The 26,961-nt window shown below is 38.5% G+C and overlaps 1 protein-coding gene across 2 annotated transcripts in view; it reads left to right on the top strand.

The window, feature by feature from the left end:
• The window catches only part of Cd226 (CD226 molecule), a 100,242-nt gene extending 77,891 nt beyond the window's left edge, over positions 1-22,351 (top strand). For both annotated transcript variants that reach the window (XM_060376956.1, XM_060376957.1), the window contains exons 6-8: positions 10,407-10,503; positions 16,188-16,245; positions 19,773-22,351. In XM_060376956.1, the coding sequence (XP_060232939.1) occupies positions 10,407-10,503; positions 16,188-16,245; positions 19,773-19,886 (269 nt within the window). In that variant the 3' untranslated portion in view covers positions 19,887-22,351. The remainder of the gene's footprint in view (positions 1-10,406; positions 10,504-16,187; positions 16,246-19,772) is intronic.
• The last annotated feature ends 4,610 nt before the right edge of the window (positions 22,352-26,961 follow it).

The following is a 26,961-nucleotide window of genomic DNA, read 5'->3' as shown; positions in this document are numbered from 1 at the left end:
AGGTTAAATTAAAAGCAAGAAAGTGAGCAAATGAAGGCACAGCTAATGGTCATGCTGTGCATGAGTGGGAGAAGGAACAGGTGCTAAGAGAAGAACATTAGCAAAGGTACATCCAGTGGCTGCACATTAAAGGTGCTCAAGGGTCATGATGTGCAAGGCTTTCCCAAACCTGTTACAGATAGGAAAAAATAAAGGTTCACAAAGTGTAATTGTTTTTATATTAAGGTCATCAGATTTATGTCTTATTTGAAAAATAAGCACCAATTTTTCATTCTTATTTGTGTGTGTGTTTAAGAATAAATATGTCTGGACATTTGTGAAGGACAGCAAAAATAATTAAAGCGATTATTATTGGCCTGTCATATGGAAAACAGTTAATAAATATGTCATTGTGTATGCAGTTTTACATCTGTCTTAACACAGGCATATATGCCAAATCTAAAACAGAATCATGAAAACAATTTACTTCGCTTTTATGTTGATTGTCATTTTCTACTTTTTACTCAAAAATGAAAGACATCATTTTTGAAATCTAATCATGCAATCAAAAACAATTATTGGGTTTTTACAAGATGAGAAATTTGGTGGGTAATTAAATCATAACAGGTAATTAAATCCAACTGTTGCCTGCAGCCAGGATGGCTACAAGAGCAGCCCAACTCAAAATCACAAACCTCTTAAAACATTATGAAGTTTGTTTGAAATTTCCTTTGTAACCCAGTTGCATAATTCTTGACTCTGAACTTTACAAGTAACAACATCATGTCACAATGTCAAAAAGCTGGACCAGCCTGTGTCTAGAGCATAAAACTACAGAAGTATTTGGTAATAGGCTCTGCCTGTGAGCTATGTTTTCTTAGCTATGGATCTGGTTCTGAGAGTGCTGAAGTAGGCTAGAAAGTTCATTTGCCTTTAACAAAGATTTCCATAGAGTCATAGCAAAGACACAGAGCTTATTTTTCTCAAGCTAAAGCTCTAAGAAAATGGGGATTGAGAAAAAAAATCAGCAGAAGGGTGTGGCTAGCCTTCAGCCTTCCCCTTGGAAGGGGATCCTAGGATAGAGCAGTGTTTCTCAAAGACAATTGTATGGAATTCAGCATTAGATTTTTCATTAAAAATATCCTTGGAAGGTTCCGGCATGCACACGGTATTTAGACATAGTCACCCTTCGTTCCCCACCTTTCAATTCCTCCTTTCATGTTTCACTCCCAACTTCAAGTCCTGCATTTTTTTAAAGATAATCCACTGAGACCAATTATAATGTTTAACATATATTTGTGAAATGCCACAGATTCCTGAATTTTGCACAGGCTATCTGAGTCAAATCATCAACTAAACCAAATCATTATCCTAAATTCTTAACATTTACCCCTGACTTGAGCCAAGATGAATCAACTCTACCCTCTGTTTACTTTTATTTCTAGTATTCGTTTATCAAATCAATACATTTGATAGTCTCCTCCTAGACTCTTAAATATTAAACCATTCGTTTTAACCTCCTTACAATTTATTTTATTAACAATTTGATGAAATGAGTGCCCATGTAATCAAATTTTACTAGTTAAATTTTTTTAGGTTTTGCATTATTTTTTTAAATTTTATTTTATTAATTACACTTTATTCAATTTGTATCCCCCCATAAGCCCCTCCCTCCTCCCCTCCCAGTCCCACCCTCCTTCCCCCTTCTTCACACATGCTCCTCCCCAAGTCCACTGATAAGGGAGGACTTCTTTTTCTTCCTTCTGATCTTAGTCTATCAGATCTCATCAGGAGTGGCTGCACTGTCATCTTCTGTGGCCTGGTAAGGCTGCTCCCCCCTCAGGGGGGAGGTGATCAAAGAACAGGCCAGTCAGATTATGTCAGAGGCAGTCCCTCTTCCCATTACTATGGAACCCACTTGGACACTAAACTGCCATGGGTTACATCTGTGCAGGGGTTCTAGGTTATCTCCATAAATTTTTAAAAAGTTTTTTATTAATGTAAAAAATCATTTATTAAAAATTCTAACATGAACTCAATGGCAGACTCTTTGATCCCTCCCCCCCAAGGGAGGAGCAGTCCTGCTAGACCACAGAGGAAGACTTTGCAGCCAGTCCTGAAGATACCTGATAAAACAGGGTCAGATGAAAGGGGAGGAGGTCCTCCCCAATCAGTGGACTTGGAAAGGGGCAGGGAGGAGATGAGGGAGGGAGGGAGGGAAGGTGGGATTGAAAGGGAATGAGGGAGTGGGATACAACTGGGATACAGAGTTAATAAAATATAACTAATAAGAAAAATAAAAAGATAAAAAATTTCACATTAGTTGATAAATCTTATTGAAGCAGGGACATGAGCTTATGCAAAACAAGTTAAAATATGTAAATGCAAGTTTATTGGAAACAGCACTTGGCTGCCATGCTTGGATAGGGGCCGAGTGGGTGGGGTAGATGCACACAGAGAGAGAGAGAGAGAGAGAGAGAGAGAGAGAGAGAGAGAGAGAGAGCAAGAACAAAAGAGAGACACAGAAAGAGAAGAGGGTGAGTGAAGTGGAACCAAAATTTCTGGGTTACATAGAGAAGGGGGATGGGAAGCCCCTGCCCCTAAGCTGGAAAGTTCAGGGTAGTGGGTGAGGTATGCCAGCCATGCCATGTAAGAAGTACAGACTGAGGGATGCTGAGAGAACCTGGAGGCCAGGTCCTCTTTGGTTGAAAAGGCCCCTCAGCTGCTTATCTGAGTCTGAAGCCCAACAGTTACTGCCTACATAAATAGGTCCTGTTACATACAAATAAACCATGCATAAAAGTATGCATTCTTAGAATAATGTGATAAATGTAGTTGAAAATAAGCTATCAACATCAAAAAAATCTCAATTCTCAATTGTATTTGAAGACTCCTGAACCCTCGTTCTAGAACTCACTAAAAGCATTCATATTAATCACTTAGAACCATGTTCTTTGCTTGAGTTCAAAGCAAAGTTAGTGAGGGAAAATGGTTCCTGGGTACATCAGAAAGGTTGACTGACATTGCAGAAGAAGAAAAGGTTGAGAAGTACCCATATTAGCATAGATACCATTCAAACATAATAAACTATAAATTTAGAGGTATTAGAAAGTGCACCAATGCCAATTTTTTTATTCTATGGAAAACAAGCTCTTATGATGTGAATATTAAGGTCATGAATTTTTTTCTCCAAACTATGTCACTAAAAGTGAGTAAAACTAGTGCAGTTCTTGATATTCTAACATGGGATGTATTTAAGTCATGTTTGCATCATTTGAAGCAAATATGCAAGTAATATAAGAGTAAGACATGTTTGGGCAAGAAAAGGAGATATTTAATGTAGTCAGCCTTGAAATTTTCTCAGTGAATACCAAACAAGAACATTTGCCATTCATTTCTCCTCAAGTACCATCGTAGTTACTTTTCTATTGCCATGACAAAATACCATGGCCAAGGTAACCTTAAAAGAAAGCGTTCATCTTGTTAGAGTGTCCTCTCCAATCTCCGTAGCCCCTGCTACTAGGAGTCTCAGCTAGAGCCCCCCCCCCCAACTATACCTTCCCGGAGGTCTGTTCTGACAGATCTCCAGCTTGTCACAGAGATGTGCCCCCCTCCCCCAACACAGTTTCTCTTTTCTATGCAGGTCTTCTGTCTTCTCACACTTGCTATGCCCAGGTCTCAACACTATCCTATTTCTCTCTGAGTTCCCTCTCTTACCTTGTTATCTCTCTTCAACCACTACATCTGTCTATTCTGTTTTCCCTTTTGAGTGAGATTTACGCATTCTCTCTTGGGTCCTGACATGGACTCTGTTGACTGCTTTTTGATCACTTCCCTCTGATGGGACTGCCTTACTAGAACACAAGAGAAGAGAACAAACTCAGTTCTCATGGAATTTGATAAGCTGGGGTAGGTGGTGGTGGGGAAATCCTCTTTTCTGAGGAATAAAAGAAGGGAGATTTGGGAAGGTGGGACTGAGAGGAGAAGAGAGAGGAGGCTACAACTGAGATATAAAGGGAATAAATTAATTAATAAAAAACATTTAATTTGAGTCTTGTGTTTCCAGAGGGTCATCAATGACCATCATCGTGGGAAACAGTGCAGCAGGCAGACATGTGTGGTGCTGGAGCAATAGCTGTGAACTTAGATGCTGATTAACAATCATGAAGAAGAAAGAGAGGGAGAGAGGGAGAAGTGGGTGAGCGAGAGGGGTGGAGGGGGGAGAGAGAGATCGCAAACTGGGAATGCTATGGGCATTTGAAACCTCAAAGCCCACCCTTAGAGAGATATCTCCCTCCACAAGGCCATACAGTTTAATGTTTCCCAAACTGTTCCACAAACTGGGTACCAAGTATAAAACAATATGAGTCTATTGAGGTTTTTCTCATTTAGACCCCTAGAGGTACTGATTTTTTTTCAATGCAGTTTATTCAGGAATATTGAACAATCCTCGGACCCCGGGGAAAGCCAGCCCACAGCTTAAATAGCCTCTGGGTAGCCAACCCAGGCGTGCCACGTGGGCAATGCAGATAGGTCCACCTACATGGAAGCATGCCAGATCCTCGGCCTTAGCCAAATGTGGAGTTGTTCGTGACAGAGAGCACTCACCATCGGGAAGGTGGAAGGCGGAAACCAGCTCCATCTTTAAGGCATAGCATTCCGCAGCTCTCTACAGTTCCCCCTTTTTGTTTTAGACGCATCAGGCAAGAGTAGACTTTCTGTGAATTAAAGAACCATGGCAGCCAGAGAAGAGCTGCCATGGTTCTTTAATTCACAGAAAGTCACTTAATACCTGGGGTTTTCTTCATGTGAAAGTGTTTACGAAGTAAAGATTGTAAAAAACTAACTTATGTAGACAGGTAGCCTCTAGAAACCTGCTGTGATGTTGAACTAGATGCATATTTTAGGCAGGTTTTACCAATTTTGGCTTAATAGGTTTCAGTGGTCTACAATGATCTTACACATACGTATCAATACTCCCATTTGCTTCCTTGGGGTGACCTTAGCTACAGGACTTAGTACCACTTGTGTGATACAGTACTTCCTCAACATGACATTTCAGCATGAAATGTGATTAATCTTAATTTGGATTATGTTTATAATGCCTAAATGTGTGTGTATAATTTGTGTAGCTTAATAGCATCATATAGTGTTTAATATGCTTAAAGTACCTCTATATATTTTATTTAAATACCAAAGGCATGCTTTGCATTGATTCTCTATCATTTTGCCATTTACAAAAGTAAGAGATTAAGTATCCTCTCTGAGCTTTTTAAGTAAAACAAAGCGGGAGCCAGGACTGGCTCCACATCTGTCCTCAATGTCTGTACATTTACATTGCTGGTGTTTCGATTTAAAAATCATATAGTTTTCTGTTTCATACCAGTAGTTGAAATGTAGAAAGACTTGATATTGTTGAATCTGGAAGCTCACAAATATGTTTCATGCAAATATGTATATTACAACTGCCTGCAGAATAAGGTCTAACATTTGTGCTTATCTTTTTAATGAACCAAGAAAAGACTACATTTACCCGATAATTGATGGATATGTGACTCTTACACATATATTGTGGTCTAGCAAGTTAGGTTCATTAGTTGTTGGTTTCTAAAATGGTCTCAAGCAGTCCAGGCTGGCCTCAGGCTCACTACTGTATAGCCCAGGCTGCACTTAAGCTTTTGATAATGCTGCTTCTAATTCCCAAATGCTGGGATCAAAAGCATGAGCCATTGTACTTGACTCATTGTCGAGGTTCTACATTATTTGGTGCCTTCACCCTCAACTCCACTCCCGTCTCTAACGAGGGCAGACAGTGGACAGGGCTGAAGGCTCTGCTTCTTGCTCTTCAGGAAAGATCTAGTGGCATTTCTATCACGAGTCTTCTCTGAAAGTTTTACAGCTCAGTCATAAATATTTCGCATTGGCAGAAACTTACCCTGGAGGGTCACAGGCCTAGAGAAAATTATTCATTTATAAATTTCACTGACTTTCTTTAAATTGTTTTAACTGCATTTATTCTTTGTGATAGGAGGAAAATAATGGCTTCATAGTTCAAGACAGTTTTGTCCTCCTATGAATCAATACAGCATTGGGATACATGAAAAAAGCCATCAGAAACTGGGTCACTGAGAACAGACAATAATTCTTTCTTTAAGAGAAGGGCTTGAGGGCTGGCATTATTCAGCTACAGATCTATTAGCAGAACTTAAGGGGGAAAGTGAACATTATGAAGTATTGATTAACTCCCCAAAGCATCCTGTTTGCTTTCTGTTTCCCATCCACATAGGTCCCAGAGAGGTGCATGCTTGCAGTACCCTCGCCATTCCCATAGCAGCCTCATAAAGAAAGGGAAGGGAGGTAGACCAGCCATGGCTCTAGGCTGTGCTCGTTCATGTGTGGCTGAAACTACATTTCTCTACACTAATTTCTGGAAGGAAAATGCTTATTTCATGCTGTTTTTAAAATATGTAGGTCTTTTCAAAGGTACGTAAGTTCCATTAAATCAGATATGAAATATGAGTTTATCTTTCATTCTCCAGTGATCGTTGCCTAGCTCACCATGACATTGTATGCATTTAGCATTAAACAGATGGACCTCACCCTCATGGTCAGACTTATTAGAAGAGTTTGATCATGGGAAACATAGTTCAAACCGAAGCATTTGAAGCTAGAATTTATAATTGAGGACTTTGATAAAAAATAGTCTAAAATCATACAATTGGCTGCAACAAAAATTTGGTCTTAATTGTTTTTTTTTAGGGTTTTTTTTTTCTTTATTAGTTACACTTTATTCACTTTGTATCTCGCTCGTGGTTCCCTCCCTCCTCCTGTCCCAATCCCTCCCTTCCTCCACCCTCTGCATGTATGCCCCTCCCCAAGTCCACTGATAGGGGAGGAATTCTTTTCCTTCCTTCTGAGCCTAGTCAGTTAGGTCTCATCAGGAGTGGCTGCATTGTCTTCTTCTGTGGCCTGGTAATGCTGCTTCCCCCTCAGGGTGAGGTAATTAAAGAGCAGGCCAATCAGTTCATGTCACAGACAGACCCTGTTCCTATTACAATGGAATCCACTTGGATACTGAACTGCCATGGGCTATATCTGTGCAGGGGTCTTAGGTTATCTCTATGCATAGTCCTTGGTTGGAATATCAGTCTCAGGAAAGACCCCTGTGTGCAGATTTTTTGGTTCTGTTGCTCTCCTTATGGAGTTCCTGTCCTCTCCAGATCTTACTGTTTCCCACTTCTTTCCTAAGATTCCTTGTACTCTGCCCAAAGTTGCCCATAAGTCTCAGCATCTGCATTGATAGTCTGCAGGGCAGAGCTTTTCAGAGGTCCTCTGTGTCAGGCTCCTGACTAGTTCTCTCTTTTCTCCTTCTTCTGATGTCCAGCCTCTTTGCCTTTCTGGATAGGAATTGAGCATTTTATGAATGGATGCACAAATTGTGGTATATCTGCACAATGGAATATTACTCATCAATAAAAAACAAGGAAATCATGAAATTTGCAGGTAAATGGTGGGATCTGGAAAAGAGCATCCTGCATGAGTTATCCCAGAAGCAGAAAGATGCACACGGTATATACTCACTCATATAGACATATAATATAGGATAAACCTACTAAAATCTGGTCTTAATTCTTAATGATTCTGAATCTACTTTAAAAAGGAGTTGCACATATTTTGTCCTTTAGATGTAATCACTGAAAAATCAACAAAATATTCTGTTTTAAGCACACAGAAATATTTTTATATTTTTTTCTGATTCAAAATCAACATATAATTTAGAAAATCTTTTTAAAAGAGCAAAATAAAAACAAATTCTAAATTTGTGTGTGCACGCTTCTGTGTGCATGTCTGTGCATGTGTGTACAAATGCACTTGTCTACATGTGCCTGTGAGGATCACAGGTCAGCCTTAAGTGCTGCTCCTCAGCGGTTCGTCACTTTGCTTTTGGACATTGGGCCTCTCACTGGCCTGGGGCTTGCCAATTCAGCCCAGGAACTGGCTTACTTCTAAACTGAAATGTAGACTGTGACACCACAGAAGACTTTATTTGGGATAGAAGTCAAATTCTTGTGATTGTAAGTCAGGTGCTTTGCCAACTGAGCCATCTTCCAGCTCTAAAAAATTTAAATATATGTTGCTGAAGATTAAATATATTAAAGGTGTACAACATGAAGGTTTGATATATGTAAACATTGAGCAATTATACCACAACCAAATTAATTAACACACCTGTCACTTACCTATACTATAATTTATAGCCCCTGAATATTTTCTTCATATACAAAAAGCTTGTGTGTACCCTTGAACATGATCTCATTTTCGGTACCTCCTGCTCTATGCCAGAGACAGCCATTCCACTCTTTGCTTCTATGCATTCAGCAGTTTTAGATTTCACCTACACTTGGAATCATAGTGTTTGCCTGTATGAGTCTACCTTATTTCACTTGGAATAATATTCTACAAGTTCATTTATGCTGTCACAAATCTCAGAATTTCATTAGAAAAATATAGCAAATAATGTAATGAAAATATGAGCAATAGACCTCAATTGACCTTTTATAAACCAAATGTAAAGCTTGCCAAGAAGTATGGGAAAAGATAGTTGCTGTTACCAGTCACAAGCAGAATGCAAAACCACAAGGCATGCATACATGCTCATGTCTGTGCAAGTGTCCTTGCATGCATCATAACTGATACAATCCTAACATAAAAATATAAAGCTATGATGAATGTTAGTAAAGATGTAGTGATCAGGAATCCAGGTATACCATCAGTGGGAATGTAAATTACATAGTCATTGTGAAAAACAAAATGGAGGTGCCCCAAGGAACTGAAGGTAGAAGTACTACACAATCTCGGAATGGCCCTGTTGGGTGTATATCCAAGGGACTAGGAGTCGGCTCCTTGAACATATTATTCCAACAGTGTTCACACAGCACTGTTCACAGCATTCAACACAGGGAATCAACCAAAGTGTCTTTCAGTGGTGGGATGAATAAATAACATATAACGTAATTTATAGGGGTAGAGTGCGGTCATTCAGCTATACTGAGATAAGATGCTGTCATCTGTGACCCCCAAATGAACTTTGTGATATGCTATTAAATGCCATGAGCCAGATTCAGAAAAAGAACCACTGTATGGCTGGTTGCACTTATGCTTACAATAAAGATTAAACAAACTAAAAACTTAAAAACTGTGAGGATACAAAGTGAATAAATTGTAATAATAAAGAAAAAAACATCTTTTATTTGTTTTTGTTTCTTCTGAATAAAGTTGGTCTAGACTTTGAGTTTTATGAGGAAAAGATTTAACAAAACTGTGACTTACGAAGTATGGGATGATCTGAAGAAATATGAGTAGAATGAGCTGAAAAGTCATATTCTCAGGGTGCATCAGATTCCAGACTGCAGTGGCCAATGCACTGTCTCAGGAGACAGAAAAATTATAACAGGCAAATCTCATTTTAAGTCCACCTCTGCCAGCAACCAGTAATGGGGGCTTATTTTTCAAGGTGCTCTGTGAGTGGAAAGGGGTGAGGGGCAGCCATAGGCATAGGACACAGAGAAAAACAATAGTCTCTCACGTCCTTCTAGACCCTCCAGAGGTGGAATTTTTCAAGTAGTAGCTCATCAGTCTTTCAAATATTGACTCATCAACGAGAGAATTCTGAGCAGAGAAGGGTGGTGCTAGAGGCTGATCAGCTAAAACAGCCACCAAGCAAGGGGAGAATTTCAGTCTCAGACACACTAAGTTTGAATAACATGTTTATCGTCAATACTGCTTTTAACACTCATTCAAATGTAGTATAAAACATATTATTAATATTATGGTAAACATTTCAGCTATATATTTCTACATAGAGTATACATCAACATCAGATTTAATCCTGTTAGTGTATTAATTACTCCAGCATTACAGGTTTTTTTTCTCTGCAAAGGTTTTTGTATATGATAATTTAAATAGCTTCTGCGTCCATGGATGCTTTTAACATTATTGTTTTTAAGATTTATTTTCATTACTTTTAATTATGTGTATCTGTACTATCTGTATAATAAATGTGGATGTGAGAAGAAGTGCTTTGGGAAGCCAGAAATGTCAGACGGCTGTTACAGTGGCAACTCTGAGCCACATGGAGATTCTGGGGACCAAACACAGGTCCTCTGAAAGAGAAGTAATCTTTTCAGCCACATGTTGTTGTTCGTGCTGTTGAACCGAATTTAATCAAGGAAGTAATAAAAATCTGTGATAATCATAAGAATTAAGGAGAATTTCAAGGAAAGATACATTTTCCCCCTTAACCCATCCTATTGTTAATAGATTGTTTAAGTGTCATGATTCTTAATTAATTCTTAATTTTTCTTCATTTTCTTCATTTGGTGACCTTAATTCAGTTCCTAATTCAGACTATAACCTTTTTTTACTAGGTGGAGCCAACAAACCTTTTATCCTTCCCGTTGCTGGAGGGTCAGCTTTGCTGTTACTTGTCATCCTAATTATCATCACCATCATTCTTTATAACAGGTGAGCAAAGCAACTTACCCCAAGTCTTATTTATCTTGAATAATTTTGATATTTAAGGTTTCAGCGAATGACCCAGCAACTTACCAAGCTGACTCAGTATTCATGTGTGTGCAGTTACATAGATATGTAATTACTGCTTTTAAACAAGGAATGGGAAGCAAGGGAGTTCTATTATAGAAAAAAGCTAGAAAAATTCACTTAGGCATTGGTAGAGTTGGCAGAGTGACCTCAAAATCTTGCAAAATTTTCTGTCCCATATCCATCTTTCTTTCCTCCTCCTCCATGAGAATAGGTGTCCGTTGAGAAGGTGTGTGTGGGGTGAGATGGTCTGGGGGTGGGGGAAGGGAGAGAAGAGTAATGCTTTATTCATTTATCAGTTTTTTATACTGCAATGCAGCAAACAAGAGGTAAGAAACTTGCATATTTGCAGAATAACAACACAGTCTCAAATGGTTTTATATTTTCTGAAACAAGCCATCTTGAGATGTTAAATAAAATGGCTTAGACAGTAGCTGGAAGATTTAGGTTCTATTGAATGAAGTTTCTTACCTTTAACTGTATTGTGGCACAGAGGAAAGTTTTAACATCTTCGTAGTTGGCTTCTTATCTTCCTTCTAGATCTCCCATGAGCACTATCGATTTGTCTAGTTTTCCTCACACTTCTTAATTTTAATTTTATTAGATAACTTCTTACACTATGTTCCACCTGGAATGTTACCTACTCAAGGAAGGAAGAGATCTTCTTTGAAGACTGACATTTTGCATGTCTGGAAAGGCACAGGCATGTAATATGTTTTTTGGTAAATTAATAAATAAAATTTTCTTACCTTGCTGATAATATTAACACACAACATCACCACCCACCCACCCCCACACACACTCACCGCCCCGACTTATTTATATGGTTCTCCAGCAGGTTCATATGCCCTGACTTCTGACTTCATATATTATTCTTCACTCCTCCCTTTTTTACTGTTTAATAACTGTTTTCATTCCCCAATTTATTCTCAGACTCACTTCTTCTTCTAACCTGCTGATATTTACCTACTTTTCCCTTTTTATATTAAAAAAATTAATTTAATTTATATATTTATTTATTACAATTTATTCACTTTGTGTCCCCGCTGCAGTCTCATCTTTCATCTCCTCTCAGTCCCACCACCCTTCCTCTTCTCCCCCCCCCCATGCCATTTCCCTAGTCCCCTGCTAGGGCAGGACCTCCTTCCCTTCTATCTGACCCTAGCTTGTCAGGTCTCATCAAGGCTGGCTACACCATCTTCCTCTGTGGAAACAGGATTCGTGATGCCATTCTCTTGATTGACACTTCCATTGTCTTTTCACAGACACAAGAACAATCTTAGAACTTATTGACCTAGCGGTTGAAGGTGCCTTGCTTCCTGAACTCAGCATAATCGTCACTTCTATTATCCGTGTTACTATTCTCCCTCTTGCTAATTAAGTTTGTTAAAACTGAAACCATCTTTTTTTAAAAAAAATGCTCAACATATTTCTCAAAAGAGAAGAATTTTGCTACCAAAATACAGTTTCTCCAATTGTCGAAAGTCTTGTGCTTCATTCAGCATGCAAGGCACTTACCTCCTTTCCTCCTGTAGAGGTCTGTCCTCTTTGATATTCCTTTGGATAGACATGATGTCATTATCTAGAATAATCTTGTCCTTTTTAACTGCCAGCCCTTGCCTCTTGCTTTGTATTTTCATTCTTCTTGTGCTTGTCATTCCTCTACATCTGTTATAATCCTAATGAAATTGTGGTTTTTTTTTTTTATTTTTAGTGTTCGATTACACTAATCTGTCTAAATAGTGCATCTTTAATATGTGTGTGTTTCAAGTACATTCAAACTCAGGAAGGTCTTAACTTTTCTCCCATAATTTGTCGTCTTAAGTTTTTTTTTTTTCCTGACCAGAAGTTACTAGGTTGAGGTGAAGCCTCACAAGTGTTAATATTACAGTAAATTCTATGCTGCTTCACGTTGGTTTATAAAAAATGCAAAGGCCAATCAGATTATGTCAGAGGCAGTCCCTCTTCACATTACTATGTAACCCAATTGGACTCTGAACTGCCATGGGCTACATCTGTGCAGGGGTTCTGGGTTATCTCTATGAATAGTCCTTGCTTGGAGTAAGAATCTCTGGGAAGTTCCCTGTGTTCAAATTTTCTGGTTCTGTTGCTCTCCTTGTGGAGACCCTGTCCTCTCCAGCTCTTACTATTTCCCACTTCTTACATAAAATTCCATTCACTCTGCCCAACAGTTGCCCATAAGGCTCAGCATCTGCATTGATAGTCTGTAGAGCAGAGGCTTTCAGAGGCCCTCTGTGGTAGGTTCCTAGGTTGTTTCCTGTTTTCTTCTTCTTCTGATGTCCATCCTCTTTGCCTTTCCGGACGGGGATTGGACATTTTAGTCAGGGTCCTCTCTCTTGCTTAGTTTCTTTAGATGCACAGGTTTTAGTGGGTTTGTCCTATGTTGTATGTCTATATGAGTGAGTATATACCATGTGTGTCTTTTTGCTTCTGGGACAACTCACTCAGGATGATCCTTTCCAGATCCCACCATTTACCTGCAAATTTCATGATTTCCTTATTTTTCATTGCTGAGTAATATTCCATTGTGTAGATGTACCACAATTTCTGCATCCATTCTTCAGTTGAGGGGCATCTGGGTTGTTTCCAGCTTCTGGCTATTACAAATAAAGCTGCTACAAACATGGTTGAGCAAATGTCCTTTTTGTGTACTTCCCCCTGGGGGGGAGCAGCCTTACCGGGCCATAGTAGAGGACAATGCAGCCACTTTTGATGTGAACTGATAGACTAAGATCGGAAAGGAGAGGAGAACCTCCCCTATCAGTGGACTTGGGGAGTGGCATGCATGCAGAGGGAGAGGGAGGAGGGAGGGTGAGATTGGGAGGGGAGGAGGGAGGGGCTTATGGGGGGATGCAGAATGAATAAAGTGTAATTGATGAAAAATTAAAAAAAAAGTAAAAAATAAAAAAAATGCAAAGGGCAGAGACCACAGGAGTTTATGGGGACAGGCAGCACAGCTGAAACAGCGAGTAGCAGAAGGACCTCTTGAGGGTCACAGATGTTCGTCTTGATAATTTTGTTTCATGAAAATGCATTATTTTAACAGAACAAATACATTGAGCCAGAGAGTACATAGACTCCTTCGGTTAAATTTTATAAAGATTAGCATGCTTGAATGCCTAATCATAAGTGAAAAGCACGAAAGAAAAGTCATTTGCTCTTTTTCCCTTGTCACTGCTCTGTTTGGGTTATTACTTCAAATGGAAATGCTCTGAAAACTGACCTCAGGGTTATAGCAATGACCCCAAGACCCTTATCTTACCATTTAGAATAGTGCTACAGCTTGAGATGTGCTGAGCTGGACAGAAGCCAAATTTGGACTTTACTCTTGGCACCTAGACAGCTGTGATTCTGATGTCTTTGGAAGCAATCCCTCTGCTTCTGGTTTACGCTTGTTTCATGTAGAGATGAGAACAGTGGAAGAGTGAGTGTGAACATGACTAGAGGAGGTGCAGAGTGCTACCCAGAATGAAAGGAAACAAAATTCATTCTTGAGATGGACATCTGTCTTTGTAGAGTGAAATTTAATATTTACTGAGAAAATGTTGCTTATTTGTTTTCAGTATTGAAAAATGCCTCATATTGGGAAGTACGTTATAATTAGGCAAACAAGAACATGTTCAACACAGAACAAACCTTTGTGTATGTACCAACTGTATTGTAAAGATAAGAGGTCTGATCGAGAGAGATATTGATCGCTTGTCTAACAAATAGCACAGCACAAAGTACATAAGAAAAGCATTGGGACCTAAGCCAAGTTCTCTTTTATTCACCATGTTTGTGAACTCTAGTCTTATTTAAATATAGGGAAACACACAGAGACAGACACAGACAGACACACACAGACAGAGACACACAGAGACAGACACATACGGAAAGAGACACACACACACAGAGACAGAAACACACACAAACAATCACACAAATACACAGGGAGAGACACACAGAGATACATATAAACACACATTCACAGGCAAACACATACACACACACACTCACACACACCATCATTTCTTATGAATGACAATTTACAACCAGCGAAAGGCATCGCTTCATGCCTTTATTCCTCCATCTACAAAAGAGGACAGCAATAACAGCCTTATCACATAGTTTCTTGAAGAATAAATAAGAATTGACTTACATATGCTTAAGAAAAATTATTTGTGCATCATACATTTACACACAGAGTGTGTAAATAAGTTGAAGATTACTTTCTTGAATAACAAACACCAAATAATTACCCATAAAGAGGTAATATTGTGCTGACGTAGAAGGGCTACTTCCAAGCAATTGCAAATATCCATTACTGGTAATACCCATTACTGGACAACTTTTCTTTGTAGAAAGAATGCCTTGTGTTCAAGATTTCTACAGAGGGTTGTAAGTGAATATTTAAACAATACAATGAGAACAAAGACAATGAAACTTTTCATTTCTTGTGACTAATCTATTTCTGCTGTAGTTCAGTTAGAATTTTGTCTGTAGATGATGAAGAGACAGTCATATATCCCACAACAGTTGCTTCAGTTCCCCTGGCTGTGTTACACATTCAATTATAGTATCATCTTTTGGTTTCTCTTACGTTCATTCTTTTGAGATTCCACCTAAAACTTTGGTTTTCCTACGTGAGTGTGTTGCAAATGTGACTCTGGATGGTCTGCTTGTCCAGGTGACTGAGAATGGAGACATTTTGAGTCAGGTGGGAGGGCTGGGGCTTTAATTCCAACAACTCTACTCACCAACTGTGAGATGCCAGGCAAGATGCTATTCCCCTCTGAGCACTTTCCTAACCTACTAGAGCTTTGGTGAACTGTAAGTAAGATGATGAGTCCAGGTAACTGACAATAAGACCTGGACTATTTTATGAAACTTAAGTCAATTGTTATTGCCAGCCAATACATCACTGTGCTGGCATTTAAAGGAGTTTTTAATATAATAAAGTCTCTAAGACTAAAAGCTGTTTTAATACTAGTCCACTGCACAGTATTGTAAAACCACTATGATTAATCACTAATGCACTTCGCCTGGAGAGTTGTGTAGTTGTCCTTTCCATCTATGAGCACATCAGAGTAGGTAAGTATGTTATTCTTTTCATTGTTGGGACAAAAAGTATGGAAAAACATCCTTAAGGATGAACAGATTTGTTTGACTCACAGTTTGGAAGTATAGTCCACCATGGCAAAGAAATCATGGAAGCAAGAGTATGAATCATCTGGTCATGTTTATACAATCAAAAAGCAGAGGGAAGTGATTCCTGATGGATTTTCTTCTTGTTATTGAGCCTTTGATCCAGCCCATAATATGATGATGTCATATACAGAATGAGTCTTCTTTCTTCAGGTAAAATTTTCTAGAAACAAAAATCACACCCAGAAATATGTTTCCATGGTGAATTTAAATCTAGTCAAGCTAACAGTCAAAGCATCACAGTAGAAAATGTATACACAAAGCAGCTATTTGTAGCCTCAGCTACTTATTCACCAAGTGTACACACTCTGGGAACACAGCAAGAATTTGAACAACAGTAGGAATAACTAGTGCTTTAGGGCATGGTCTTAATATTCTGTGATGAATTTGTATTCTAGAAGGAGAAGGAGACAGGTGAGAATACCACCTAAAGAGCCCAGGGATAAACAGAGTAAGGTAAGCTGATGATCGTTGCTTTTATTTGTTTAAAAATTTCCTGTAAGGACCCTTTTTATTTTCAATTATCAATCTTCTTGCTTATTTTTCTTTCAATGACCTTTCAGTGACATTGCTTGCAATTCAAGTGTCAACTAGCTGAGGAGGAAATAGTTACTCTCTTATTAATAATCGAAGTTCCCTCCTCAGGGGGAAATGATCAAAGAGCCAACCACTGAGTTCATATCAGAGACAGACCCTGTTCCCCTTACTAGGGTACCCAAGTACTAGGGTACTTGGACAGTGAGCTGCCATAGGCTACATCTGAGCAGGAGTTCTAGGTCATCTCCATGCATGGTCCTTGATTGGAGTATCAAAAAACTCACAAAAAACTCCTGTGCCCAGATTTTTTGGTTTTGTTGCTCCTGTCCTCTACAGGTCTATCTCCCCCTTCTATGATAAGATTCCCCACATTCTCCCCAAAGGTTGGTTATGAGTCAAGCATCTGCTTTGATACACTGCTGGGTAGAGACTTTCAGAGGCCCTCTGTGGTGAAGTTAAGACTTTAAAAATATATTAGTATAAAAATACCACAGGCCTATAGTTCTAGCTCTTGAAAAGCTGAGGCAGGACTGTGAGGAAAATAGGAAAAATTACACTGATATAATTACAGTCAGCCATACATATTACCCAAATCTGCATTATATGTTATTCTTTAAACTACACTGTATAAACCTATTAGTTTAAAAAGGTAGACATCTGTGATTTCATGATTTTGAGGATTGAAGTAAACAAACAAAAAAGGAAGCCTGAGAAGGATAGCTACTTCTGGAGTAAAGCCTACTTTGTACTTTCACTCAGCTTCCGGTGGCTGTCTGAATTTCTCTACAGCACTGGCTTGAAGACATGCCGTTCAATCTCTCCCTGTGTTCACCTGTTGCTTTACTTGTGGATATCTGGATCTCCTTGGTTTCTAATGAAGACATTGCTCATATTGAACTAAAGGCTGATGTCTCTTACTTCACTATAAAACAACATTAACCTTTTTTATTGATTCAATATTTTGTATATATGTGCATACGAAAGCATACTTTCTTGTCAACATGTGCATGTGCGGGGGCCAGTGGGTTATATTTTCTATCTTCCTCTATAGGGTTCCATACAATTTTTGAGACAATGTCTCATTAACCAAGAGCTTGCTACTTTAGTTAGACAGGCTGGTGCTGGCCATTGATCCTCTGAGATCTTCCTTTCTTAATTTCCTAGTACTTGGGTTACAGAGACCTGTGCCCAGCTAGTTCATGGGTGCTTGGACTCCGAATGCATATTCTTATGCTTTGGCCACTATGCCATTCTTCCAGCCCATTGGTATTAATTTATCTGCAAAGATCTGGGGAGTGGCATGCAAGCAGAGGGAGGAGGGAGGGTGGGATTGGGAGGGGAGGAGGGAGAGGCTTATGGGGGGATGCAGAATGAATAAAGTGTAATTGATGAAAAATTTAAAAAAAAATAAATATAGTAAATAGTTAAAGTAAAAAAAAACAAAAAAACAAAACAAAAAAAATTAAAAGAAATTTTAAAATAGGCAACTTTATTCAACTCAATACAGACCATAACATTATTTTGTGAAAAGGTTATTATGAGGTAAATTAAATTAAACTACATAAATGACTGACAAGTGTAACACACATAAAGAAAGACATGACATTCATTGATGTTATTATCTTTGAATTAATTTTTTTCAGTTGTGACTTTATAGAAATATGCTTTTTGCTATGATTTAGTTTTTGTCTTTATTTTTCTTTGATAAACGATTTATTTATTTATTTATTTAATATTAGTTACACTTTATTAACTCTGTATCCCAGCTGTATCCCGCTCCCTCATTCCCTCCCAATTCCACCCACCCTCTCTCATCTCCTCCCTGCCCCTTTCTAAGTCCACTGATAGGGGAGGACCTCCTCCTCTTTCATCTGACCCTAGCTTATCAGCTATCTTTAGGCCTTGGCTGCAAAGTCCTTCTCTGTGGCCTACCAGGGCTGCTCCTCCCTCAGGAGGAGGGGGAGGTCAAAGAGCCAGCCATTGAGTTTATGTCAGAAATAGTCCCTGTTCCCCTTACTAGGAAACCCACTTGGATACTGAGCTTACCATGAGCTACATCTGAGCAGGGGTTGAATTAATTTTTAATTAATAAATGTACAAATAGGTTATAAAACTACAGAATTTTCTTGCATGGTATAGGATTGTAACAAACTATATATATATATATTTCTTTTTTAGTGTACTTTGCTCCTACATCTACTGTTTAATTAAAAGTAAGGAAATTTCCTTCTAGGTTTGCAGACAAGAGGAATGCTTTTTATGCTCATTGTCTCTTATTTTAAAGAGTTTGATCAGATATTTTATTTTAATAGCAAATTATTATATTTATTAAATTTCACTATAAATCATTACCGGGGACTGAATGTTTGTAAACTCTCTTCACATTTTAAATCATCACACCCTCAGGATGATAGTAGTTGGAGGTGGGCCTTGCAGGGATGATTAGTGATAAGGGTGGACCTCCATTAATGGGATTAGTTTTCTATAAAAAAAAAAAGATGGGAGAGTTTTGAAAGCCAGTCTCCATTGTTTGTTTTTTATCCAAGAAAAGACTGGCATAGGAAGAAGGAAGATGACCATCTGTAATTCAAGTGTCAAGTCCTCATTTGATATTTTACCTTGGACCTTATATTCTTCAAAATTGTGAAAAATAAATGTTTGATGTTTAATTAAGCACCTTACTCTATGCTACTGATGGGTCTCAACAGCTATGGTTACCTGAATCAGACCTGTTCAAGATGAACCCAGCCAGCAATTTAGCCTTGAGGCTCACAAGCCCAAACCCTTAGATGAGGAGCTTCAGTTGATGGCTTCTGTTGGAGGGAGAATCCGTTATTTTTAAGGTCAATAATGTTCCAGTGGATGGCTTCACACCTGTTTGTATATGGGCAGAACAAATCGGAATCAGTGGGTAATAAAACAATGGAGATGAAGTTGGGAGGAGTTAGGGGAAGGAACAGAGATTAATATGACCTAAATACATTGTATACATATTTAAAACTATCAAAAATTAATAATAATACTTAAATGTATTTAAGTATTATATTTATATAATATAAATACTTATATATGCAAGTCTTATATTTAAAGAACATTTTATTTATTAAGACATCCATTCAGTAGATATTAATATTACACACGATGGAGAAATATATTAGACTTTGCATAGGAAGAGTACATCTTATTTTTGAAGTGGTAATCAGCATAATACTGAATCTAATAATCTGCCTAAAATTTATCTACCATGTATTCCAGTCATATAAATTGAGAATGTCATTTCTAAAATAAGTTTTAGAAGTAAGTTTTACATAATAAAGGAAGTATTTTACCAAATTTTTGTAATAGAAATTTGACCTATGTTAGTATATTTGAAGTGTTTTATGGAATGCCTTTGTTTGATGCTGAAATTCAGTGAGACACTCAATGTTCTGCTATTTACTTTGTAGGTAGCCATCAACTGCAGAAGTCCCACTTCTCCCATCCAGTCTATCGATAATGAAAAAGAGGACATTTATGTGAACTATCCAACCTTCTCTCGAAGACCAAACCCAAGATTCTAAGCTATTCTTCTGGTCTTAGCACATTAGTGATGACTTCTATGACATGGATTTTTACCCATGCTATCTTCACTGCCAGGATCTATTTTGATTAAAAAAAACTTGATTGAATTTATTTAATGTAATAGAAAGAAATACTTTTTATTACCTTGGAACATTCTTAATAGAGATGCATTAGAAAACCTAATTTTAATTAGCTCACAACTACAAGGAAACATCATCTAATAAGTAACAAAACAATCTCAAGAAGATTAAGTACCACATGGATTTCTTGTTCAGTTTGAAATTAATGGTGGGCATAAGGTTGTTTCTGACTCCTTCCTACAGTATTGGTTCTCCTTATATTCTACCTGCCCAAACTCTCATTCTGCCTCCCTCAGATGCTCACATGATGTTTGCCAAGGTAGAAAGTTTACTAATCAAACACAAGAACAAGGTTGTTACATCACGTAATTCAAAAGAGTACATGTAAAGTAATGGCCATTGAAGAGATAGGTGCGTGATCATTTCTTCCCTTTCTAATTTCAAATAAACTCATCTCTAATTCTATAGAAAATTCTTGCCATTCATCCAGGCCTAGTCTTTTATACAATGAGATGGTTCAATAAGGAATAATGCTTTTTATAATGTTTTTCTACTTTTGAGAATTATTTTAATATGTAAATTTGTAAGTTAAAAACCGTGCAAATGAACAAATGAAAAGAGATTGGTGGTTTTAAGCAGTAGAGTACAGTAATGTAGGAATCTGAGAACAGAGTATAGAAAATGTGGGGGAAGGAGAAGGTGTCACTGAAGAGCGACATATGTAGGAAAATCTGTGCCTCAGAGTTTGAACAGAAACAGCCCTCCCAACCCTACTGGCATAGAGGAGCACTCCATGTGGTCTCCATTCTCGATACAGGAAAACGTAAGAAGCATTTGTGAAACTACATAAAATTATAGTTATCTCCAAACGATGGTGGTCATTATCAAATAGAATATTATTTAGTATCTAAACGACTCATTTCTTATCTGCAAAGAACTTTAAAGGACCATAATCTTTAAATCTTAATTGTAGAAAGCTTCAATTTAATTTCTGGTATGTAGATTTTGTTACAAAAATAAGTGAAATAAAAACAAATGCTAATGCTGTTACATACATTATAAAATATAATTCACAGTTTTATGGTAACTTGTGAAAATTTCATTTTGTTAACCTTAAATACCATACACCATGAATAGGCCTATTATTTTGCCAATTTCAGAAAATCAGAAAGTAATAAATGAAAATGGCAAGTTGTGCTTACAAATTTATTCAAGAATGGATAACTCAGATTTTTACTGATTGTTTGAAGATTTTGTGTCTCAAATTGTGAACTGTTTCCATAAATATACCAGTGTGTCAAAGTTGAAAGACAACTAATCAAAAAATAGCCAACATTTGGAACCATTAGAGATATATGGCTGTATATCTCAGTTTGCATAGTGAAACAACTTAGTATTATTCATTAAATAGTTACTTTCCATATATGTTAAAGACAACCAAAATACCACTCTCTAGAATATTTGGATGCCCGGCTTTGCGACGGCTGAGTTAGTAAGAAGGAATAATTTTTGTAATTGCCTAGGGAGATATAAATAGCTGGCTGGTGGTCGATGATTTGTATGAGGAGTTTCCTAAGTAGAATAAAAAATCCTCCAGAACACTGGGAGTTTCTTTTGCTGTGGGAATTTAGATGCTTTTTTGAAAAAAAAAATCACTTCTCACCATTTCTTTCTGTATATAGTTCCCTTGCAGAATTTAGTATTTATCAGGAACACTTACTGCAACCTCTGACCCCCCATGTCTCCGTTATGCTGACACATTTTCACTCAAGGAAGCACTTTAGTTTCGATCTTTGTATACTACGCAATTCACCCAATTTCTGGACTATGACCCCTCAAAAATATTTTGTGCCTATTATTCTGATTGGCAGCAGAATGAACAAAATTGAAACAAAAAAAATAAAAAATATGAAAGTCAGAAATGAAATACAATTTTTCCATCATATTTTATATTTGGTGCTGCTTCAGAGGCCAGATGTTTTCTGGAGGTGCTTTTTACCCATTATGTGCACCAGTATATAATATAACCTTAAGTGTGATATGTATGCTTGCATTAAATGCTACTATCATAATATTTACAATAAGGTAAACAATGAAAGAAAGTTAGGTTTGATTAGGAACAGAACACTTTCTTAGGCACTTATAATGACTATGTCTTCACTATATTATTATTAGATTGATGTTGAATTTTATTTAAATGCTTTTATGTTAATATTAAGAAAATAGTATGAAAGTCTCTCTTTTTCTTTTCTTTTTTATTCTTTCCTATTTTTTCTATTTCTGAGGACTGAACTCAAGACTTCTCAATGTCAGGCAAGTGCTCTACCACTGAGCTACAGCTCAGGTTCAGAATATAATTTTAAAGTTTAAATATTCAACTTATTGCCAAGATATTATACGTTAAACTTTAATTTTAAAAAATAAAGTAAAATTAAAAAGAACTAGGAGGTTGCTTTTTTTATTTTAAACATGAAAGCTTTATTAGTTTAAACATAGAACTCTATTAAATAAAAATAATATTTTGTAGATGAGTTTTAATACAGCAACATGGTTACTCTGGCTGGAAAACAGACATGTCCTTAGCACACACCTTTGATCCCTTTGTCTGAATTACAGGCATGCCTTTGGTACATGCCTTTAATCCCAAACAATGAAGGTAAAGTGAGTTTGTAGAAGGAAGCACCCATGTTTGAGAATGACATCCAATGAGAGACAGACAAAATGATGAAGCAGAGAAAGATTTGACAGAATGAGCAGCGATAGATATGCTCAACTCTTAGGAGGAAAAAAAGGAGGAAAGAGAGTTGACTTGAGAGAGAGTAGTGCAGAGGAAGAGGGAGAGGAGGCAGTTTTATGGGAGAGTTTTACAGAGACAGATAAAGAAAAAATGATCCAGAGAATGAGAAAGAGCCAGAAGATTAGAGCATATTGCCAAAGTTAGTATGAGGCCAAGTAGAGCAATTCGGTCAGAAACTGAGAGAAGCCAGTGTGAATCAGTCACCTTGTAGAGGAGTATAAACCAGAACAGCTGAGTTGAACCAGCCAGCCAGAGTTCAGGAAGAGCTAGAAAGGGTGAGCTTATTCAGTAGTAAGTCTCAGAGGATGAAAACACTCTAGACCTAGGTTAGATTGTACAGAGGTTAGAAGCTTTCAGGACTAGGCCTAGATAAGAAGATGAAGGCAGTAAGCCTCTGAGATGACAATTACTTCTGGATAATTAATTATCAATCCTATCCTATCTGTATCTTCTTATGTAAACAGGAGACCTAGGATTAATGCTAGAAAATATTCACCACACAATATCCAAGTTTGAGGTCCTTAACTTAACAGGTGCTCACATAAGAATTCTTTGCGAGTGCGTGCAGCATGCCTTGTGTTTGGTATGTATTCTAGAAGTTAGGGATGTTGTTAACAAGCATGGGAGCTGATGCTTTGGAGAAAATAGTTAACTTCTCTGCATAACACTGAGAGCTCACAGAAATCCTAGGACTATAACGGAATATGTTTAGATGATAGCAGAAAATCTGGTGTTTCTAGTGGTCCCACACAGAAAGTACAAGTCACACTGGAATTTGGTACAAGTTCGCCACAGCAGATTTGTGAGCAACAGCATGGCTGCCTTTGTTTGGGATACTATTGCTATGATGAAACACCATGACCAAAATCAAGTTGAGGGGTTATTTGGCATTTCCATACCCACAGTCCATTGCTCTAAGAAGTCAGGATAAAAGCTCAACAGGGCAAGAACCCGAAGACAAGAACGAATGAAGAGGCCGTGTAAGGTGCTTCCTGCTCGGCCTGCTTTCTTACCGGACCACATGCCCAGGACTGGCGCCAGCTGAGGTGGGCTGGGCCTCCCACACTGATCACTCATTAAGGAAAGGTCCTACTGGCTTCCCTACAACCTAATATTATGTCGGCAGTTGTTTTTTTTTTTAATGGAGATTACCTCCTCTCAGATAACTTTAGCTTGTGTCAAGTTGACATAAAACTGTCATAGTTGACCCCTTGTCAGTTTGAAAATCAACAAATCACTATAAGGCCTCAACTTTTCCTTTCTTATTCATCCACAAGGTTTCACATAAATAAGAACATCACAATATAAAATAGTAAAAGTTCCAGTCTTTAAAAATTCAAACAAAGACTCTATTCGATAGGGTATCGAAGCAAATGCTGAGACTCACAGCTGAACTTTGGGCAGAGTGTAGGGAATCTTATGAAAAAAAAAAAAAAAAAGGAAAATAGAAAGACCTGGATGGGACAGGAGTTCCACAAGGACAGCAATAGAACCAAAAAATCTGGGCACAGGGGTCTTTTCTGAGATTGATACTCCAACCAAGGACTATGCATGGAGATAACATAGAACCCCTGCACAGATGTAGCCCATGGCAGCTCAGTCTCCCTAGTAAAGAGGTACAGGGGCTGTCTCTCACATGAGCTCGATGGCTGGCTCTTTGATTCCCTCCCCCTGGGGGGTGCAGCCTTGCCAAGCTACAGAGGAAGATGATGCAGCCAACCTTGATGATACCTGATAGTCTAGGGTCAGATAGAAGGAGAAGAGGTCCTCCCCTATTAGGGGGCTAGGGAAAAAGCACAAGGGGAGAAGAGGAAGGGTGGGTGGGACTGCGAGGAGACAAAGGAAGGAGCTGCAGCAGGGATACAAAATGAATGCAGTAGGGATGCAAAGTGAATAAATTGCAATAAATAAATAAATTTAAAAAAATAGAAAAATTCAAACACTTTAAAAGTTCAGTCTCTTCAGGGCTGGCTGCAAAGTCCTCCTCTGTGGCCTAACAGGACTGCTCCTCCCCTGGGGGTGGTGGTGAGGGGTAGGGAGGTCAAAGAGCCTGCCCTTGAGATCCTGTTAGAAATAGTCCTTGTTCCCCTTACTTTGGAAAACTACTTGGTTACTGAGCTACCACGGGCCACATCCGAGCAGAAACCTGATAAAACAGGGTCAAATGAAAGGGGAGGAGGTCCTCCCCTATCAGTGGACATGGAAAGGGGCAGGGAAGAGACCAGGGAGGGAGTGTGGGGTTGGGGAGGGAATGAGGGAGCAGGATACAGCTGGGACACAGAGTTGACAAAATGTAACTAAAAAGAAAAATAAAATAAAAAAAATTAGTTCAGTCTCTTTAAAATATCCCACCTTTCTCTTAAAATCCAAAATCTTGGTAAAACTCCTACATCTTTTTAAATGTTTAAAGTCTCTCAACTATGATGTTCTGTTAAAAATAAATAAATAAATAAATAAACAAACAAACAAACAAAACCACCAAACTTTCTTACTTCAAAGGGAAAGAATTAGGACAAAGTAACAATCAAATTAAAGCAAAATCAGATTATAGTTGTATAAACAACACAATGCCCAGTGTCTGTAATCCACCCAGGCTCTTCTGGGCTATGTCAAAGAATCTGGGCTGCTTCTTTGGCTCTGCCATCTGCAGCACACACAGCTTGTCTTTTTGTTGTTGTTTTTGTTATTTTTTTATTACAGTCTATTCACTTTGTATCCCAGCTATATCCTCTTCCCCCTCCCCTCCTAATCCCACCCTCCCTCCCTCTTTTTCTCCTATGCCCCTCCCCCAGTCCACTGATAGGGTAGGTCTTCCTCCCCCTCCATCTGACCCTAGTCTATCAGGTATCATCAGGACTGGCTGCATTGTCTTCCGCTGTGGTCTGGTAAGGCTGCTCCTCTCTCAGGTGGAGGTCATCAAAGACCCATCCCATTAGTTCACTTCAGAGATGGTCCCTGTTCCTATTAATGGGGAACCCTCTTGGACACTGAGTAACCATGGGCTACATCTGTGCAGGCTACATCTGTGAGTATATGAACCGATGTTATAAGTGGATATTAGACAAATAATATAGGATAAAAATACCAAAATCTGTACACCTAAGGAAGCTAATCAGAAGGAGGATTCTGGGTAAGATGCTCAATCTTCATTCAGAAAGGCAAATGGAAAAACATCTTAAGATGATGAGGGAGAAAACAGGGAACAGGACAGGAGCCTACCACAGAGGGCCTCTGAAAGACTCTACCCAGCATGGCATTAAAACATAAGCTGAGACTCATAGCCAAACTTTGGGCAGAGTGCAGGGAATCTTATGAAAGAAAAGGAAGATAGAAAGACCTGGAGGGGACAGGCGCTCCACAAGGAAAGCAACAGAATGAAAAAATCTGGGTACAGGGGTCTTTTGTGAGACTGATACTCCATACAAAGACCATGCATGGAGATACCTAGAACCCTGCACAGCTTTTCTTTTACGTTTGGACAGGCTCCCCCACACTGCCGCTGTGTTCTTGATCATTGTCCCACAGCACGGGCATCTCTGAAATGCTGGGTTCTCCTGCAACTGGGTGGCACTTTTATCAATCGCCTCTCCTGGGCTCTCTTCATAGCACACAGCCTCAACTTTTCTCCATGACCCCTTCAATACTGAGGCTTCCACTGCTACTCTGGCTATGCTTTCACTACAATGGCCTCTTGCAGCCTCAAGAGCAAAGCCTCAGCTGCTCTCCATGTACCCTTTGTACCCTCCATGCTCTCCCTTTGTACCCTCAAAACCAGTACCACCTGGGTAACATTTTTTTCTTATTTTTGCATTTTATTAATTATTATTATTTATTACGGTTTATTCACTTTGTATCCCGGCTCTGGCCCCATCCCTCATTTCCTACCAATCCCACCCACCCTCCCTCTTCTCCTCCCATGCCCCTCCCCTAGTGCACTAATAAGGGAGGACCTCCTCACTTTCTATCTTACCCTAGCCTATCAGTCCTGGGTAACTCTTACACTAGCATGTTCAGCTTCCACCACGAGGGACAACCTTAGCTCCTTTCAGAGAACAGCTTCTGTGTGCTGATTCTCAGGAAATGAGAAACACTTCCAAGAAGATTTTACACAGTGATGCTGGTTCTTAATCACTGCTCTAGTTTCTAATTTCTCAGCTCTAGTTAACTAGCACTTACTTTTCAAGTAACTCAAAAGGC

Source organism: Meriones unguiculatus, chromosome 2 (genome assembly GCF_030254825.1).
Source record: "Meriones unguiculatus strain TT.TT164.6M chromosome 2, Bangor_MerUng_6.1, whole genome shotgun sequence".
NCBI lineage: Eukaryota > Metazoa > Chordata > Mammalia > Rodentia > Muridae > Meriones > Meriones unguiculatus.
The sequence above is the reverse complement of the archived record's forward strand: the minus strand, read 5'-3'. Positions and strand labels throughout refer to the sequence as shown.